General features: G+C 37.0%; 1 protein-coding gene across 1 annotated transcript in view; it reads left to right on the top strand.

Moving 5' to 3' along the window:
- Nucleotides 1-19,674, top strand: part of csmd2 (CUB and Sushi multiple domains 2) — a 363,835-nt gene extending 344,161 nt beyond the window's left edge. The window contains exons 65-71 of the mRNA XM_017453975.3: nt 356-421; nt 507-668; nt 3,060-3,172; nt 11,882-11,969; nt 13,906-14,038; nt 14,267-14,444; nt 17,299-19,674. Of these exons, the coding sequence (XP_017309464.2) occupies nt 356-421; nt 507-668; nt 3,060-3,172; nt 11,882-11,969; nt 13,906-14,038; nt 14,267-14,426 (722 nt within the window). The 3' untranslated portion in view covers nt 14,427-14,444; nt 17,299-19,674. The remainder of the gene's footprint in view (nt 1-355; nt 422-506; nt 669-3,059; nt 3,173-11,881; nt 11,970-13,905; nt 14,039-14,266; nt 14,445-17,298) is intronic.
- The last annotated feature ends 579 nt before the right edge of the window (nt 19,675-20,253 follow it).

A 20,253-nucleotide genomic window follows, 5' to 3' on the forward strand; every position in this document is an offset into this window, starting at 1 on the left:
CACTGGAAGGATTTTGCAATTAAGACAGGCCTTAAAATGGCAGATTCCCTGATCAGTGTTCTGACAACTGAACTAGGGAATTGATTGAGATGCACCCACACTCGCATTCACACCTATGGACAGTTTAGCATAGCCAGTCCACTTACCATAATGTTTTGGGACTTATGACTCATTCTTCTTCTTTGTGTGTTCATCCACCTAATGACGGTTTCCACAGAAATAAACTTTACCATTATTTTGTGTACAACAATGAACAGTCTGATCATTAAAATATGTAGTTAACATTAAATTTATCATAGTAATGTCCTCTCTCTCTATCTCTATTCCTCTTTCTCTCTTTCTTTTCCTCTCATAGCTGATAACAGACCAAGTGGGAAAACAGTTGGAACAGTGCAAGAGCCACCCAACACAAAACTTCAGGGTGGGTGTTAATTTAACAGCAAATAGAATTGGAAATTAATAAAGTGATGCCTTAACCATTTTCTCTCTCTTTCTCTTTCTTCCAGTGCCTAGTGGAGTGTTTGCTCGGAACTCACTGTGGAGGGGCTCATATGAGTACCTTGGGAAGAAGCAGCCAGCAATGCTTAGCATTACTGCTTTCGAACCGTTCAGTAACCGGGTCAATGGCACCCTAATGGACCATAGTGGAGTGCAGCTCAATCTGGCTGGTATGTATCTCCTCCTCCTAAACATCACTCTCCCAAAGTGTGTACTATTGCCTGATGCTTGAATATGATAGCTCAAACGGAAGTTAATGCGTATAAGCTTCACATACTGAGGGCCAGGTGTACGTAAAGTGGATATAAAAAGTCTACACACCTCTGTTAAAATGGCATGTTTTTGTGAAGTAAAAAGTTGAAATAAAGATAAATCATGTCAGAACTTTTTCAACCCTCAATTTGAAATTACAACGTATAAAAATTAAGTGAAATACTTTAGTTTAAAAAAATTTTAAATAAAAAATTAAGTCTTTTGGGGTAAGAGTCTATCAGTATGACACATCTTGATTTGGCAATATTTTCCTACTCTTTCTTGAAAAAAAACATTCTAAATCCATCAAACTGTAAGAGCGTCTCCTTTGCACAACCTGCTTCAAGTCACCCCACAGATTTTTTGTTGGATTCAGATCTAGGCTCTAGCTAGGCCATTCAAAAACATTCTCTTGGTTAAGCCATTCCTTTGTTGATTTGGATGTATACTTTGGGCCATTGACATGCTTAAAGGTGAAATTTCTTAAGTTTACTAGCAGACACATTGTCTAGGATTGTCACAGGATTGCATTCAAATTGATTGGTATTTGTAGCTATTCCTCCACCTTGATGAAAGCCCCAGTTCTGGCTGAAGAAAGGCAGCACTAAAGCATGATGCTGCCACCACCGTGCTTCACCCTGGGTATGGTGTTCTTTTGGCGATGTGCTTTTGGAATTATGGATTACTATACCTTTTGGAATTAGTCTCAACAGACCATAACACATTTTGCCACATGGTTTGGGGTGATTTATCCCAGACATTAAAAGAATATGAGAGATTGTTGTCACATGCAGATAGTAATTAGTACTTGTCAGATATTCCTGCAGCTCCTTACTGTTGCTGTATGTCTCTCGGCAGCCTCCCTCGTAAGATTTTGTCTTCTTCCTTTGTAAATTTTGAAGGGATGTCCTGTTCTTGGTGATGTCACTGTGGTGCTCCATTTTCTCTATTTGTTGATGATTGCTTCACAGTGTTCCATGGTACATTTTATGTTTTGGAAATTATTTTATACCCATCTCCTGATTGATTCCTGTCAACAGTGAAATACCATGCATGCTTTGTAAGCTCTTTGCGGACCATGGCTTCAACAGTCAGATGAAACCAAGAAGATGTGAAGAAAATTCTACGGAAACAGCTGGTCTTTATTTGGAGTTAATCAGAATAATTTAATTGATGACAGCTGTATGATACTTACATTTTAACATTAGAATGAATGTGATTGGTTCATTCTGGACACAGCCAAATCCCCAGTTATAAAAGGGTATGCACACTAATGCAACCAGGTTATTGTTTTAATGTTATTAAGTTTTTTGGTTTTTTCCCCCATAATTTTCCCTAAAATGTTTCTGATTGTTTTTCACTTAATTTTTATACATTGTGATTTAATATTGAGAGTGGAAAAAGTTGTGACATAATTTATCTTAGTTTACATTTTAAAACAGTTTTTAACAAGGGTGTGTAGACTTTTTATATCCACTGTAGGTCAGGAGGCATAGAGCAAAACAGATCCTGATTTAACCACAAAAATGCGCTCACGGTGCATCTGAAATTAACATTCAATTTATTAAAGCTGTGGCTCATCATGCCAAATCAGCCTGGAACCACCTACTAAATGCTGTGCGAAGCTCAAATTGTGATTTAAGAGCAGATGTTAAATATGTTACAAATGGACAACCACAGAGCTATACAAAAGCTTAGGAATAAAAATGAAATGCAAGTTCAGCATTGATGATAATGGGTTAAGTTATTAAATAAAGGCATGCACAGCAGTAAATAATAAGCTAGTATGCCCTTTGAATAAAATGAATATTTACAGAATAAGCTAATAAGCAAATGTTTTAAAAATGTTTTATTATGCCTACATTCTCATTTCAGCAAATAAGATTATACAGAATATCAAGTGAAAACAGAAACCAATATATGAAATATGTCATACAGTATATAATGCCATTTAAAGGTGACGAGATGCATTGAAAGACAGAAAATATGAATGCAGAATAAGAGTGTACATGTGAGTGTGTGTTCTGTTCATGTGAATAAAAATGTTTTTTTATGGACTATCTTTCAGTGCTGGCATCTAACATATGATGAATATCTAATGTCAAACTAAATTTACTGTGGGATTATTACATAATTTTGGGAAATTTGAAAAAATAAGTTTGCATGTTTTTTTTTTTTTGTTGTTGTTGGTTTTTTTTTTCACGTCTGTACATGCAAATCTTTATTAAGGTTTATCAGGCTTCTCTTTTTAACATCTCTAATAATGGATCTGAAGCAGCACTAATCAACTGCTATTTTATCCCATTCAGGAACCTATAAGAGAGAAGAGGCCCATTTGTTGCTCCAGGTCTATCAGATCCGAGGGCCAGTGGAAATCTTTGTCAACAAATTCAAAATCGACAACTGGGCCCTGGATGGACATGTACGTAACACTTTCTTTTTAAGAAGGTGGCCTTGAGGAAGGATTAGTCATAGTGTTAACAGCAAGTCCATAGGCAGTCTAAGCATAATTCCTGAAGCTGCCAGTAATGTCACTTTAAAAACATCACTGGCAAGTTAATTAAAAATTGTCTAAACATATTGTCAGGTTTTTTTAAAGAAATTATGTCCTTCAGCAGACACACTCGTGTATGGATGCTTATGAGTGTTACTTACAGAGGAGCTTCACTTAAGTTCTTTATTCAGTAGCATTGATGAAGGGCAGAACATCAGTAACAGGATATATCAAGATACACACCCGTGACCTTTCACAGTTCCCTCCAACAGCTGTCCTTACTGCATTTCTATTAAACAATCAATATTTATATTTCTTTATCTGGTGCACCACTTGGTTCACTTGGTATATGCTCAAAGCCTGCAAAGTAAAAGGTAAAAAAAGGTCTAGTGCTGAGGAGAAAAAAAAGGCTAATCACAGCATTCACCAATTAGCATATTCTGGTTCAGATCCCGCCTACAGTATACACACCATTAGGAACCATATAGAAATGTTTGGGGGGTTTTCTCTTAGCTGTTATGATCATCCAGATGTTGCCTGTTGTCTAAACATGCAGTGAAAATGATCAAATATAATAAGTGACATTTACAAAAAAATCAGACAAAATGACAAATTTCAGACAAGAGTGGACTAAGAAATGTTTTTTCTCTCTCTGTAACAGATACAAATCAAGTGTGTCTGATATGTCCTGAGTCTATAGTAGTGAAAAGCATCAATTGCCATAGGAAACCGAGCACAGACTCTTTTATGGAACATAACGACAAAAACCAGAACCAAGACCACAAAATATAGGAAATTACATCGAAGTACGAGCCACCCACCAGGGCCCTTCATTCATTTTCAGCCAAACAGCAGCTCCAAACATAAGTTTAGAGAATATCATTCGGGAAAAAGAACAACAAAGCCTTCAGCTGATGCTAGCATGGAGAGAATTAAATCAGTTGCTGAGACATGAATAGGTGGTACTTAAAAAGATGAACTACAGATAGAAAATAAAGTAGATCCCATTGCCAGCTCACACTGTACTGAGCAGAAGTGAAATATGTGAAATTATACCACAGCTCTGTTGAATCTGATTGGTCAGGAGGTGTCAGTGACTTTTCTAAAACAACTCTGTAATTAAAATCTCATTAATGCAGTTGTTAACACATGATATGGTCCTTTCTATAGTAACAGTTCATTCATTGGGACTTGTACTGCATGTCAGATGCTCCTCATAATTCAAGTCTAATAATAATCAGATTAAAAAAAAGTGTTGTTATTTAACAAAGCAAACCATATATTCATTAATATGGTGGAGCTTTCTGTAAGGAGATTTATTTAGCATTTATGGAAGGAGTCGTATGTGACAGTGCTTTGTAATGGCCAGGAAGTTTTCTGCCACAGGAAAATCTTCAGGACAGAGGACTTTCTACTTTCGGGTTGCTTAGCAACATGAAAAGTTGTGTTTTTTCATCTTATTAGTTTCAAGAGAAACAAAAAAAACAGGGCCGAATGAGGGAATGTAAGTAATAACAGGAACTAATTTGTCTTCTAACACGACACACCATTAAATGTAATGGTTAAAAGTATATGACATGTCATTCATTAATATTTGCTGTGGTATGAAAGGAATAAGATACTTTAGGAAGCGCTGTTCTTGGAAAATAATTAACCACCCCACACCATCATTGATTATTTTCATATTACAGCTTGTAATTTACCATTTACCATGCCTGAAGCTCCACCTTTTTCCATAGTTAACTTCCTATAAATACCCATCTCTCTTTTTCCCCACTAGTGATGAGGTTTTCACACTCACCACCTCCCTCACCTCTCAAAAAGTAAAAAGCAGAAGCTACCCATAGGTACCCATAGGCAGATAATAGGTATATGTGAGATTTATGATGAGGCCTTTTAAGTGAGACTAAACTAAAAATGAATAGCAGGATCTGTCTTATACCTGACCAGAAAAGTTATTTCAGTGATCTCACTCATTATAGCAGGACCGATTATTTGTATTATAGAGAAAAGAGGACAGTCTTGATCTTACTATGGCACACTAACTCTGCTTCATCTACTGTACACTGTGCTACAGTTTGGCAGGGGAGTTTGCAAAAGCCATGAACACATTAAGGAAACATCATTGTTCTCATGGCATATTCAGATCATCAGCATTTGTTTTCTATGTACATGCAGGGGTTTTATTGCTGCACAATAGTGTTAGATTTGTGCACATGTGTCATTTGAGACAAAACAAAGGCTTTTCTATCAACACTTGGTTAAATCTAAAGCCCCTAATAGTATTCTGGGGAAACATTTAAAGATTCATGAACCCTTTAGAACACTATATTATTTAACTTTAAATGAGTTCCATATATATATTAGTAAGCTACTAGCTTTTAGTAAGCTTAAGTAACTTTGTGCTCATTTTTTTTCTGTAGATTTTAACCACACTTTGATGAGCTCAGTGCTCAGTCAAGTCAGTGCAGGAAAAGAGCACCTCAGCAACAGCTATCCACTTTTTTCATAACCGCTGTCTGCTTTAAACAGATGAAACCATACCTTCTCAAGGTTGATGTTCAGAGAGAGTGGGAAGAGTTCCTGAGAGACTGTGAACAGTTACTATTGATTTTGTACTGAAACGTCAAGGATGATTTTGACCATTTCATCATTGGTGTGCACCTGTTCTACTTTACTCATGATCCATGGGGATTCAAAAGAAACACAGCAGACTTTCAAATCACTTGCACATCTCCACAGATGGATTAATTAAATGTATTAATAAAGTAGCATAGCAATAGTGACTATGACTTTGCTTGTCTCTCTCTCCACATCTTTAGCATGTTTGTCACTATTTTGTGTCTCTGTTTCTGTAATAATAATAATAATAATAATAATAATAATAATAATAATAATAATAATATTTGTTTTGAACATAATAGGACCGAGCTATGTCTACCACAGTAAATGATGTAAACTTGTAAAGTACATTAATCCCATTGGAAGAGTTGAAATATACCTTTTTGAGTTTTGTTAAAAAGTGCTTCAACTGTGAATCATACAATAGCCGTATACAGTAGGTAAACCGATAATCGGTCCTAAAATTACCTTAAGAAAATGCATCAAATGAAGTGGGTAAAGTGATCATTTGGAATCTGTGGAACGATAAGTTTGCGCATAAGCATCTTGAACCTGTATGTCTGAAGAGTAGGGTTCAGATGATGCAGATCTAAAATTGGCCTCATACTCCCATCTTTTTTGCGGAACAGGTAATAATGGCTGTAAAAACCTCGGAACGGGGTACATGTTCTGTGGCCCCTTTGTCCAAGAGGGATCTTACTACTTGCACTAACGTCAGGCTCTGCTCTGTGCTGACTACTGTGGTGAGCACACCTCTGAACCTGGGGGGTCGAGCTCTGAATTGGACTTGGTAACCCTTTTCTACGGTAGACAGAACCCATGAAGACACATTTGGCAGTGGTTTCCATGCTGTCAGATGGTCTTTTAGTGACATTAACTCTTTCACATTCTGTTGGAGGGAAAGCATCAGATTTTCATTGCCCTGTGACAGCTCACTGACCAGAGAAGACTGAAAACTTGGGACAGCTTTGGTTAGGGGAGGCCCTACAGTAGTACTGGGGGCTAACTGCCCTAACAACCTCAAGTCCCCTGATACATCCCTTCGTGGCCCCTCAGAACCGCTCCTTCTTTGTCTGCTTGGCCTTTATGATCATTCTCAGTTCAGGCCTATTAACAGGCTACGACTGTGGCCGCCCGGTCCCCTGGCTCTCCGTGGGGGGAGGTGTGGAGCCACACTCGCCTTCTGTGCCTCCCTCGCACTAGCGTTGGCAAACTCAGCACGACAGGGAAGGAAGTGGCTGAACTCCGCTGTATGTCAAGCTCCCTCAGCAGGTCTGCTTGGTAGGCCTGCATCACTGCTATTATATGCAGTGACCCACAAGCGAGGGGTTATAAATACGGCTAGTGTATGGTTTTCCCCAGAAGCATGATATTTCATCACGGAGTTTGAAAAAAGGGCACGGAAAAAGGGGAGTTTTCTGCAGTGTGAGGGAGATTAATTTTCACTTGGGAGAAAGCGCTCATCCAGCCTGCTACGAGTCACTTCCTCTTCCCTGGGCTAGTCTAAATTTAGTTTTTCAACTACCTTAGCAATCACTTCAAGCAGCTCTTTAAATGTTTGAGAGCTGCTCTCCATTTTTGGTGCAATGGCACCCACTTCGGGCTTCTCTTTTTTGGGCTTTCCATAGAGGAAGGAGGAGTCGTGACAAGAGCTCCAAAATCCGGAAAGCCGGACCCGGAAGACAGAGCAAGAAAAGGGAGAGCTCCTTCTCCACATCCAAACGAGATCCCCAGGACCTGAGCCGGCTGGCTGCCTCAGTAGTGGCTAGCCCAGATCCGCAAGGCTCTGAAACCCAAACTCCTCTCGGCCAAGAAGAGAGCGAGCCAAAAGCGGAGCTGCCTAATTGTAAGGCATTCACAATGCACACAGTCAGACCTCTCGAGGGCTGCCCTGGCATGCTCCTTCCTAGACACTTCACACAGGAAGTGTGTCTGTCCCCTCCCATAATGAAATGGGAGCAACGCGTGACACACTTCCTGAATTCTCTCACTGATACTTTTCTCTCTTTTTTTTTTACAAGGATAGAAAAGTAAAGACATTTTTCTTTCTTTTTTTGAAAAGATAGAGAGGAAATGAAGGGTCTTTTTGCGAGCATTAGACAAATGACCGGCATGCAGTCTCCCTGAATGGCATGGTTCACAGGTGCCATTTTTATATCACGCAATCCACTTAATTGCCATGTCACCTATTCATGGCAGGCCTATAAATAGGCATGATGTTACACAAGCTTTAGATATCGGTCACACATGAGGGCGCTTCCCACAGCATGAAGCCCACGCAGTGTTGAGTTCCCTTCGTAAGGGAACATTTAAACAGTACTTTGCGACGCAAAATAGAAACACAAGGGTATAAATAGACAAACTAATCAAGGGTGAAACGGGAACAGCTGTGAATGATGAGGACACATGAGGGAAACAACCAATAACAATACACGGGCGGAGACAGGACAGAAACCAAAACAAAAACACGTGTGTGAATGTAAGCAAAAGTCAAAGACAATCCAGAAGCACGTGCTGTCGCACTTTGGGCAGTTCATGCGAGCTAAATGCTCCGGCACACAAGGAAATCCTTGACAAGCCATAAATTTCCCAAAAAAACAAATGTGTTTGATTTATATAGCGCCTTCCTAACACTCAAGGTTGCTTTCCAAGTACTGTATATAACACAAAGTAACATCATTACAAAAAAAATGCTTTAAGGTGTGGAAAGAGAAGAAACATAGAGTAAAAAAGGCTTTAAAGAGTGGAAAGAGAAGTGCAATCGAGTACAACATGCTATAAGGAGTAAAAAGAGTAATATTGTGAGAAGAGAAAAGTTTTCAGCTGAGATTTGAAGGGTAGTCTCCAGTTAATAAAGTAAAATAAAATAAAAATTTTAAAAACTGAATTCATGTTCTCTTGCTGCTAATAATTTACCCTGAACTTTGCAGGTCATGATCAAACAAATTTATTCTACTATCTGTTTTGATTTGTGGTAAAAAAAAAAAAAAAAAAAAAAAAAAGAAGAAGAATAAGAAGAAAAAATTAAAAACTGAGTTTTTCTTGTTGTGTAAATATGATTTTACATAAAGTTTAATTCATATAAAATGCTACTTACTGATCTTACAACGGGGTTAACTAACATCTAAAAACACATAATGCTTCAGAATACAGACAAAGGACCAACAACAACATTAGGATAATTTTAAACCAATGCCAAGATGGACAGAAAAATGAGTTATGGGTTCTGTAAGTCAAAGGTCAGAGAAGACTTTTAAAGATGGAGAGTGTGTAGCACAGTCTGACTTTATAAGGAAGGAGTTCTAAAGTTGAAGTGCTTCCACAGAAAAGGCCTTATCATCTGGACTCAAAAGCAGGTCAAAGAAAGGGTGTAAAGAGGGTGGCAGGGATAGGGAAGGTCAGAAAGATAAAAGAAGTAAGGTTGCTGAAGGCTTTATAAGGTAAGTGAAAAAAGATTTTGAAGTGAAAATGTTCTTTGATGGTAAAGCAGTGAAGATTTTGCAGTACAGGTGTAATATTGGGTCAGGATCAGGTGCTGGTAAAAAGTCAGGCAAATTTACTACAATGTAAGGCTTGTGAATGGATCTGTAGTTGGATATCTATTGCAATGGAATTGCAACAATCTAGGCAGCCGGCGACGCGGGCAACGGATGGAATCGGGAGCAGAGTAGGACTGACAAGATATGTTTAATAATGTTGCAGAGATGAGCATAGGGGATGTGTGTATAACAACTCAATAGATTCTTGATATAGTGCTTTCACAAACCAGCTGCATATGGTAAAAACTGTATATTGTAAACTGAGTTTTATGTTAATTACCATGTATTTTTGGGGGCAGGGGGTGGCACACTCCAGTTTCTACCTCAACCCTAGAGAGCAAGAGAACGAGCAGTGTTTTTATTTGCTTTCTAATTATCATTACCATTAAAATAATTTGTAACATAAAATTTTGCTCTTAGATTACACATAATGTTTTTTGTTTGTTTGTTTTATCTCTCTTTTTACCAAAAAAGTGCCTCTCTAGACTGAAAAAGTGCCATTGGTGCCATTCTTCATAAATATAGTTCACTGATGCTAACTATATACTAGTCTAATGTTAACATTGTCTAAAGTCGACAGATTTTATTTCACATGAATGAACTCAAACATTCTCCATTTACCTTGAAAGAAAATGAGGGCATATCTTTCAAGCGAGAAAATCACGTTGAGGCAAGAGATTATTAATGTGAGACAGGGAAGGGGTGGAGCCTTCAGGGTATCAGTTTTTCAAAGAGTTAAAAACACCTGTGCAACTGTCAGTCGTTCCAGATTCACATGTCGATTTGCTCATATTGTTGGTTGGCCAGTAGCCTAAGTTACTAGGCTAAAAACTGGTAGCTAATTTAATGTAATAATGTGGCGAGCTACTTGATAGCATTTGCGTTCAACTCCTCCTGGGAAGTTCATATTTACGTGTTGAGAAGTCGTAATTACGAAGTCAGGTGAGTTCAAGTCACTTTGGTCGCAGCAAGATGGTGGTGTACCATCTCTTAATTAACTATAAAAAAATACAGAAAGGTTTTTAAACTCTACTTCTAGAAAATGAACAACAAAGAATGTGCATCAGGTGTGTTTTGCTTTTTTTATGTTTTAATCAATTTATGAAGCCACTGTAAACTTTTTCGTTACATCTTATATCGCAATTGTACAATGCAATCATATTTTGTGCAGGCAATTAGCTTAATAATAATAATAATAATAATAATAATAATAATAATAATAATAATAATATACAAAATAACTGAAATCAGCTTCTGAGATGAGTAAACATTCAATTACAACAAATTTACCATCAACTATAGACGTTGCATCCATTGATTCCACCATGTTTTCTTACTGACACGCCCCCTACTTGAAACTCGAAGCTCAAAGAAAATCCCAAGTTTCCCACTCATAATTACAACTTTGTGATGGCGTTCATGTGCGTTCAACTCGTAAATTTGATCTTTTCAACATGACTTGAACACACCATACGTATGTATGATCATTATCACCTTCTTACTAATGTTTCTTACTAGTGTTTCTAATGAAGTGCATAATGTTTGTGCCCTGGACAAAAAGTTACAAAGTCTTTAATGAATGTTTCAACTGAGATGCAGTGCACATATATTGAATGCTAGTCTGGCTTTCATCTTTATTTTGTCTCGATCAAATTACATTTAAACATACATGCCAAATGAAAGTATTTGTTTTGTGAAAGTTAACAGGAAGACAGTCCCCCCCCCCCTCTGGTTATTGAACCTACTTCTCCGCCTAAAAGCTTGGATGTGTAATTTGCTTGCCCCGGGAACCCAGGCTAATGATTTAGCCACCCTGATTTTGACATTTGTGAGAATAGTTTCAGTGGGAGTGGGAATCATTTTAGTCTTACAACTGTAGAGTGTGAGAACGTTATGACTTTTATATATCCTGGAAAGTTAGAAGTCTTTATCCCTAGTCCTTTCCCTACTGGATCCTTCTTCCACCTACATACACACACACACACACACACACACACACACAGGAGCTCATATCTGAAGCCATACTGAGGGCTACACATACACATTATTACTCCTGGGGATAGGAAAGCTGAGAAAGTTTTTTCTTTTAATTAAAATGTCAGTTAAATCATTGCAGAGTAATCAGGACCAGACTTCTCAGCTCCCCTTACCCTCCTCCCCACAAATGCACCGGAGACAAGCAGCTGGGAAAATGTAATTAAAAGCGTTGGTCATGAGCACTGTGTGTGTGTGTGTGTGTGTGTGTGTGTGTGTGTGTGTGTGTGTGTGTGTGTGTGTGTGTAGTCAGTATATGCACCTGACTGTATGAGCATTTTCTTCTCTAGATTGAGGAATGGTTTAAAACTAAATGTCAAGTGTAAAAGGTACACTGTGTGGCTGACACTTTTTACCTTTCGACAAGTCATTCTTGACATTTTGAAAATGTATTGACTTTATAATGTGAGGTCTTTAATTGTTTGTTCTTTTCTTGTCACAGGTGTCATATATTCCTTCATCTAACTCCTTTGTGTATCAAGGATTTGTTCGAGGAAAAGGATTTGGCCAGTTTGGGCTTCAGAGGCTTGGTATGTGTTTGTTGCACAAGCGTGAACTGTTCTTTTATATGTACAGGGGCTAGGTAGCAATTGATTTTATTTTGTAATTCTCTTCTATTCGTTTTGATCTCATTCTGTTGGAGAGGTTTTTTTTGTTGTTATTTCTATTTCTATAAATATTATGCCCTATATCTTCTATAGGGCTATTCCGATTGGATTAGTTTGGACTAGTTCCGATTGGGGAGGTTGGGTAATGTAATTATTACACCGTCCAAATGTCTCATGTCAGTATTTTTTATGGACTGTGTGTGCACACATCTGGAAAGATTATGTCATATTTTACCTTCTCTAAAATGACCAGCACAAACAACCCCAAGGAATATGTATCCTGTCTCAACTGACCAACTAACATGTTGGTAAAGATTCCATTATATCCTGTAATTATAGTTAAATTATATCCTAATAAAGAGGTTTCGCACTTTTTATTCAGTATAAAGTCTGACAAGTTTAAACATCGGAGGTTTAATTGAGGTCCTAACACAGGCAAATCCTACAGTCATGTGACCTACTAATGATCAAGTATGACCAACTTGATCACACACAACTTCGCACATTACAACAAGCGGCTATGATGAAAGTTAAATGGGGTGTACGTAGTATGCATGGAATTTTGAGTGTTACAACAATGCTTAGACCTGTGATTCATACACAGGTCATTTATCCCATGTGAATAAATCGTAATAATTTCAGATGATCTCTGGCAACATTAATTAGCAGACATACAGTATATGCAGAAATTTCATCCTGTCCAGATAGCTGTCCAGTACTTATGTGTGTTTAGATGAAAGGTAAATGATAGTAAGGGATTTTCAGTCTTTAGTGTGATGCAGTTTTTAGGCTTAGATTGTTGAGGCATAAAGTTGTAAATAATTTTTTTTAGTGAGTTAGTGTGTGAGGAATGAGTTGTAGTCTTCTTTAAATAAAAAAGGAACTACTCAGCCTATCCCCCTAGCTAACCCCCCTGGTGGCAGTAGTTAATTAGATACTGCTAGTGCTGCTTCTTCACAGGACCTTGTTATAAATATTTAAAGTGATTCACTATGGGCAGAGGCAAAAGCAGACAAAGATAATTACACTAATATGTGTGTGGCTACACTGTGACCTATTCATCAGTGCAGGGTTTGACATGTAAAGGGCAAAGCATACAGTACTTTGTAAAGTGCTGCCATAATGAAACCATGTTTCATTTCTAATCAACAACTTTCTGGCATTCTATTACCAAAAAGCTAAACATACTGAGCAAACAAAACATTTATTTTTGAAAATGGAGTGTGTGTGTTTATGTGGGGGTGTGGCATAAGGCATCGGTTTGATAAGCCAACCTTATTATGTAATTGAATAAAATAATCCAATTCTCTACTCGTTCCTTTTACCTTACTGGCATGGATTTTGGCATTAGCTGATCAGAATCAGAATCACCTTTATTGCCAAGTACCATGGGTTTACATGTACAAGGAATTTGTCTTAATGAACAGGTGCATTGTTGCACTCTTGTTGTTTAGGGACGCACAGTGGTCTTAATTGAAAAATGATCGGCAAATGACTTCATCTTTGTAGCAAATTCATGGCAGTAATTAAAAAGCCTTGTTTCAGATGATGAAATATGATGCCTCCCAAAAGTGCACCTGTCTCTTGCGTTAGATCTAATTCCTACAAAACACTTAATTGATAGATTTGTTTGGTTTTGTTTTCCACTTGTGTGTTAAAACGTGTGAAGTGTGAAATAATATCAGCCATAAATAATGGCTACTCCATTGATCTGCAAAGTGGAATTGGACATAGCCCAGTTTATCAGAAGTCTTACCAGGAAAAATAAATGTTTTGTTATTTTATAGCTGAGTCTTTTAAATTATTATTTGTGTGCTTTACCATGTTTATAAGTTGCTTTTTATTTGTCCATTTGCAGAGGGGCTGGACACAAATGGGGAGAATCCCAGCTACAATTTTGCCTCTAATAGCAGTTCAGTGGCAGCAGCCATCTTAGTGCCTTTTATAGCCATGATTATAGCAGGATTTGCTCTGTACCTCTACAAACACAGGTAAATCCACACTCTGTTCCAGGCAACATCATGCACAATTTTCAACTAAACAGTACAGAACACATTATGTGCTATTTTCTGTCCATTTGTTGTTAGTACTATTGAGATCCATGCAGTCTGCTTCTGTGGTCTCGTTCCACACAGTGTATTTGTGTTTTCAATAACATCAGTGTTTCAGTCAAAACTGAAAACTGTCAGTGTTCAGATTATGTCTTGTCTCATCACCAGAAAAAGACCCAAAGTACCCTTCAATGGCTATGCCGGCCATGAAAACACCAATGGAAGAGCAACGTTTGAAAACCCCATGTACGACCGTAATATCCAGCCCACAGACATCATGGCAAACGAGTCTGAATTTACAGTCAGCACAGTCTGCACAGCTGTATAGCCACTGCTTTCTCCACAGGTAAGAGGTCAAGTACTAACAAAACACATACTATGTTCCTGTTTTACATTTTTACTAAAAAATCTGGGAGTCTCTGAGTCATATTATTAAGGGTCTTACAAATAACATGTCAGTATTCATACAAAAAATATATATGTTCAGAAACAGAAAATCACCGGGGGATACTGATAAGCCCAATAAACCTAAAACTTGGAAACCTCAACATACTGTAGGAGCTATAGAAAACAAGAAAACTATTGTGAGCTACAAGATACCATGATTCAGAAATTCAGTATCAGAAATACAAGCTTTTCCAAATTACATATATATCATTACTGTGATAAGCAAATCTCATTTTTTGGACTATTTGGAAGTTGTATAATTGTGTTACAAGTGCTTAATCAGAAACCAGAGTGATACAGATTTCAGTCTTTTCAAATTAAATTGTATTGAGATTGATTCTACTAAATTGACATAAAGCCTTTAATTAACTAACCCTTTATTAATAAACATTTCCAAATTCACTTCTGCTTATTCCTTGGTTAGACGGTTAGGAATATTTATAATGAGGTCAGTTAAACAAAAATGCTAAACTATACGATTTTAAAAAACTTTAAACTTTTATATATTTATTTTAAGGAGGCTAAAGGACCAGTGGCCATTTTAATAACTTCCTGGGTATTTAACACAGCATATTCCTACAATACAAGTATCCTGATAAAACATTTTATGAAGGTTAAACAGTCATTTTAATACAGAGCATGAAGTTGGCAGATGTGGGTGTATCTTAATAACCATGGTCAGCCATTTTGTGAAAATGAGCACAAGCTTATTTAGTAAACAGTGAGCTGAGCATGCCAAGAATATGTCATATGATAGAGTACTTCACTTCTGCGAGCACTGAGACATGTGTGCTCACCAGCATATTGCATTCATTTTAATGGCCAAAATCACTGCGATTGCTCTGTGTGCTCAGTTCAGCCACCCTTGTGCTTTCTATTACAGACACTTTTTAGATAACATCTTAAACCTAAAACACAGCAGGTGGAGTTCATTGCTAGCAGCACATGGTATCAGCAAACATAAACAGAGCTAAATATAATGTTCCATGATGCCCTAATTGCTTAATACTACTAATCAGTATCTCTATTGAGTACCAAAATAATAATAATAATAATAATAATAATAATAATAATAATAATAATAATAATAATTGGTAGCAATGCATCTGAAATACTAAAATTAATAGGTTTAAACTAAGCGTAGTTGCTGATATACTGTATCAAGGTTTTTTTTTTTTTTATAAAGCGTTTAAAAGTGTTATAGACACACATTATAAGAGTTAATTATTTGTCTTGCATCAACATCTGAGCACACACCTGTGGCCTCTTTTTCATATTCAGTGGATTTCATTTAGGGAGGCCATTGAGTTTCATGGCATCAAAAACAACACGCTGCAGTATGTAGTAATTCAGTCGTTTTGTTTTCTGAAGATTCCTACCTTCATTTCCCAAACTGCCTCTTCACTATGTACTGTATTACTTTACATGGTATAATATAAGAGGTAAAAAGTTAAAGCCAGTGAATTTCAAAAGCATTGGCTAAATTTGTAACTATAGTTTTCCCCTTGGACAAAATGAAAAGAAAATGCGCTTTTAAAACTACAAGATTTAGAATACAGAAGAATCTGAAGTGGTTTATAATTTTATTTCTGGATTTTGTACATCTCTAGCCATTCTGTGACTGTCAGTCTAGAACATCCTTCTGTTTAAAGATTAATAACCTTAATGCATTTGTTAGAATTAAAATGTCTTTGAAAAGAGTTTTCTACACAAAAATCACAAAAAGATTTTCTGCCCACTAAATGGGGTTGATTTTTTTGCCCTAAATATGTTTCTCATGTTTATCGTTCTCTTATTCCACCACAGCACTATTTTATTCTAAAATCTGATTGGTCAGAAGGTGTTGATTAATTTTCTATACAGCAACTCTGACAGTAGTGCCAGCTCTGAAGCAAATCACACTTTTATATTAATGCGCTCATTCTAACTATAGAACAGTTACCATTTCTACAGTAACAACTCATTCACAGGGATTTGGATGGAGGCCGCTCCAGATAATCTAAAGCTAATAATAAAGAAATTTTAAAATGTGTTTTTTTTTAACAAAGAAATATATATATATATATATATATATATATATATATATATATATATATATATATATATATATATATACACACACTATATATACATAGTTGGTATGGTAATGCTTTCTGTGAGGAATTGTTTATGTGAAATGTATGGATGAATGTATCTCGACAACGCTTCGTAATGGTCAGGAAGTTCTCCTCAGCTTTCTGATTTCTTGGTAAAATGACAAGCTGCATTATTAACATCAATACAGAGGCTGTTGTGAGGCTGACTCTCTGTAGTTGGTATAATATAAGTGATAACAGGAACTAATTTGCCTTGTGCAAAAGTATAGATAAATAATAAATAATAAACAATTAAAAAGCATGCCATGCCATTGTCTTATAAATTAAATATTGTAATTGGTGGCAAATCACTGTGGTGTAAAAGGAATACAACACTTCAGGGTGTGCTGTTATAAGGAAAATAATCAACTTTGGGGAAGTAACTTTGCTTCTCATCAGGTCTCATCTTACCACCACATCATGGATCCTTTTCCTGTAACATTGTGTCCTGTCATATTTTATTCCTTACATAACACCACTACCCATCATGCTTTATTCCTTACTTAATCACATTCTGGTTTTTTGACTATCTGTCTGAAATTTAGATCTTCTCTCCTTTTTTATTTCACCTCTGCCCTTTTCTTTTCTTTACATATGCAGTTTTTTTTCTCTTGACAGGTTGACATCGAATTTTCATCCCTGCCCACTCAAGTGCCCCCACAAGCAGGAACAGGCTGTGTGGGCGAGCTGAAAAACAAGAATGGAAGCCTATTTTCATTTACTGAAAAGATTCTAACAATTATAGTCAAAAGAGATCACACCCTGATGAAGAAGCAGGAACAATTCTGAACAAGAAAACACACTTGTTCCTTAGTGACAAACACAGCAGTGTCTGTTATCGCAAACTCTCTCTCTGTTCTTATATGTCGGCTGTGTCTCTTTTGTTTTTCTGGGGAGAGATTTCATGAAACTTTGGCATGGCAGAGAGGACGCTTGCGATTCTGTCACTCACAGAAAAACAAGAGAAAGAGACATGGCGATTTGATGGGGTTTCAGTAGCCAGAGGCTGACATGCGCTGTTTCTTCTGGGTGAACTGGGATTTGGGAAGAGTCTTGCTATGGGCAGAACTAGTGAGAAGAACACCCTGGACAGTCAGAGCTTCATTTTGCTTTTCTCCATGGAATGCATTTTGGTTGTTGTTTTTTCTTCCGTGCACACAATGAAGCTGCAAGATTGCGGATAAGTGCAGACTTTGTTCACATTACTGGATAGCTCTGGCTGACACTTTCAATATCGATTCCTGTGAAATTTTCACCTGAAGCCACAGAGCCTTGAATTGAATTGGAATGAGATTTTGAGGCTTATTAGAAGACAGGGATTCTATCATTAGCACCCTTCTCTACTTGTTCCAACCCAGAGGAATGAGTGTTCTCTCTGCAGCATTTCGCCAGCCTGGCTGAGATTGGACACGCTGCATATGCCCCTAAGGAGAACACTGGGGAAGAATGTTGGGGGTAAAATATGAAAGGAAAGCTGGCTTTAGGCAATTCATCTTTTTTTGTTGCACCGACATCTACAGACAGAAATTTAATGGCACATTGAAGACTTGGATGGTATCTACATTCCTCAATGTGGGGCAACAGCCTTATTATTCCCTCATCTGTAATTAGAGTGCAGTTCCATTCACTAATATTTTGAAAACGAGCGTGCTCTGGATGCTCAGGTCTAGGGAATTTTGGACAGTGGGATGAAGTCTGCTAGTGGGAACTGTGTCAACGGGATGAAGTCTTTAGAGGGCTGTGACATCTGTTATTTAAATATCTTTACTTTCTTTTCGGAAAGGTTATCTAAAGTGCAGAGTCTGTCGATTCCTGTATGTCTCAATACAGGAATACGCTGTAGCAAGTATGCATTGTCAAGGCAAACTTTGATCGCAGTCATGTAGGTTCTGCTCTTCTTTTGGTTTTAGTCAATGGAGCAAGCAAGAAATTGGGATTCTTTTCCAGCGAAGTGTTCCCAGCAAAGTGTTACATTCTCATTATAACATACTGTATTTAAAAAAAAAAAAAAAAAAAAAAAAAATTGTCATGACACATATTGTTTTTTCCTCCATTTAAACATCAGGAAAAATTATATCAACATATTTAAATAGTACAGGCAGATTCCCAAAAGCTAATTACTGGATGATAATAGAACATTTCTGAGTCCGTTTCAGTTTAAATAATTATCATAAACAAGGTACCTGGTTCGATAATGAGCTTGGGTTACTGTCTATGTGGCACGGTCTCTGTGGTACGGACACATGGTCATGTGTCCTTGTGATTTTCCTCCAGATTCCTCCGACCTCCCAAAAACATGCTTGTTATTGAATTGGCTCTGTGAAATTACTCCAAAATGTGAATGTGTGTGCATGGAACCCTGCAATATACTGACGTCTATTCCAGAATATATTCTTGCCTCATGTCCAGTGTTCCCAGGATAGGCTCCGGATCCACTGTGACCTGACCAGTATAAAGCACTTACTGAAGATGAATAAATGAAAGAATTTAGGCCAGTGACAGAAACATGACACAGTTTTTAATTGCATTGTCTGGGCGAGTCAGTGAAAGAAGTAATACAATTATAAAAAAATCAAGTGATTTTTTTTTTTTCTTATCGGGTGGATGGTTAGAACACTACAATGTGTTGTGGGTATGCTTAAATATTCAGTGGGGTTGGTGAGTCATCAAGGTTGCACTTGAGACCTGAACAGAAATCAGATCAGTTTGACTCCATTTTATTGTCATCCTTTCATCAAGCTTTAGTTTTTTCAAATACTTCTGACACATTGATACCTGCCTACAAAGATAAATATTAGGGTATACAAAGATATGAATTTCTGACCATCATGTCTCTTTGCTTTAATCATAACTTTCTTTTTGTACATTCTTTTTTTCTTCTTCTTCTACATAAAGCCCTGAATTTATCTATTGCTTACTTTATTTGGCCCACATTTTCAATGAGTGTTTAAAACCCCTGCTATTATTTGCTAAAAAAAAAAAAAAAAAAAAAAATTGCTCCTGCTATATATTGTCTCTTCACTCTATTCCATCTTTCGGTAATTGGTTTTACAGTTTTATTACTTTTTAAATCTGTACCTTATCTCAGCTACATGAATATCTCACCTAGTGCCTGTTCCAATTGTGAGTTGTTGGGGAAAAAACAAAGATTGTATTTCCCTTGTGATTTCACAGGCAAAAGGGTTGCTAGGCACACTGTACTGAACCAATTGGCATTCACTTCTTATTGCAGAATATTTTATATAGTTTTTTTTTTTTTCCTTTTTCTGCTTACACGATTTCATTCCAAATTGTTTTATTAGAGCAGATGGCCCCTCACTTATATGCTGATACTCTGCTTCCTGCACATCATATATCAGTTATTACTCAGTGTCCCCAATAATTAATTTACAATCCTAATGTGCAGGCACTTACTGATAGTCATGCAATGGCATTTTTATAAAAGGATAGCAAATGAAAAAAAATGCTCTTACATTAGCATTAGAATTTGAACAAAATTACTCCTATGAAATCCCATGAAAACACATTCACTGTATCATTGATTATTTTCATAACAGAACCCCAGGCAGAAAG

This window comes from Ictalurus punctatus, chromosome 24 (assembly GCF_001660625.3).
Source record: "Ictalurus punctatus breed USDA103 chromosome 24, Coco_2.0, whole genome shotgun sequence".
NCBI classification, from domain to species: domain Eukaryota; kingdom Metazoa; phylum Chordata; class Actinopteri; order Siluriformes; family Ictaluridae; genus Ictalurus; species Ictalurus punctatus.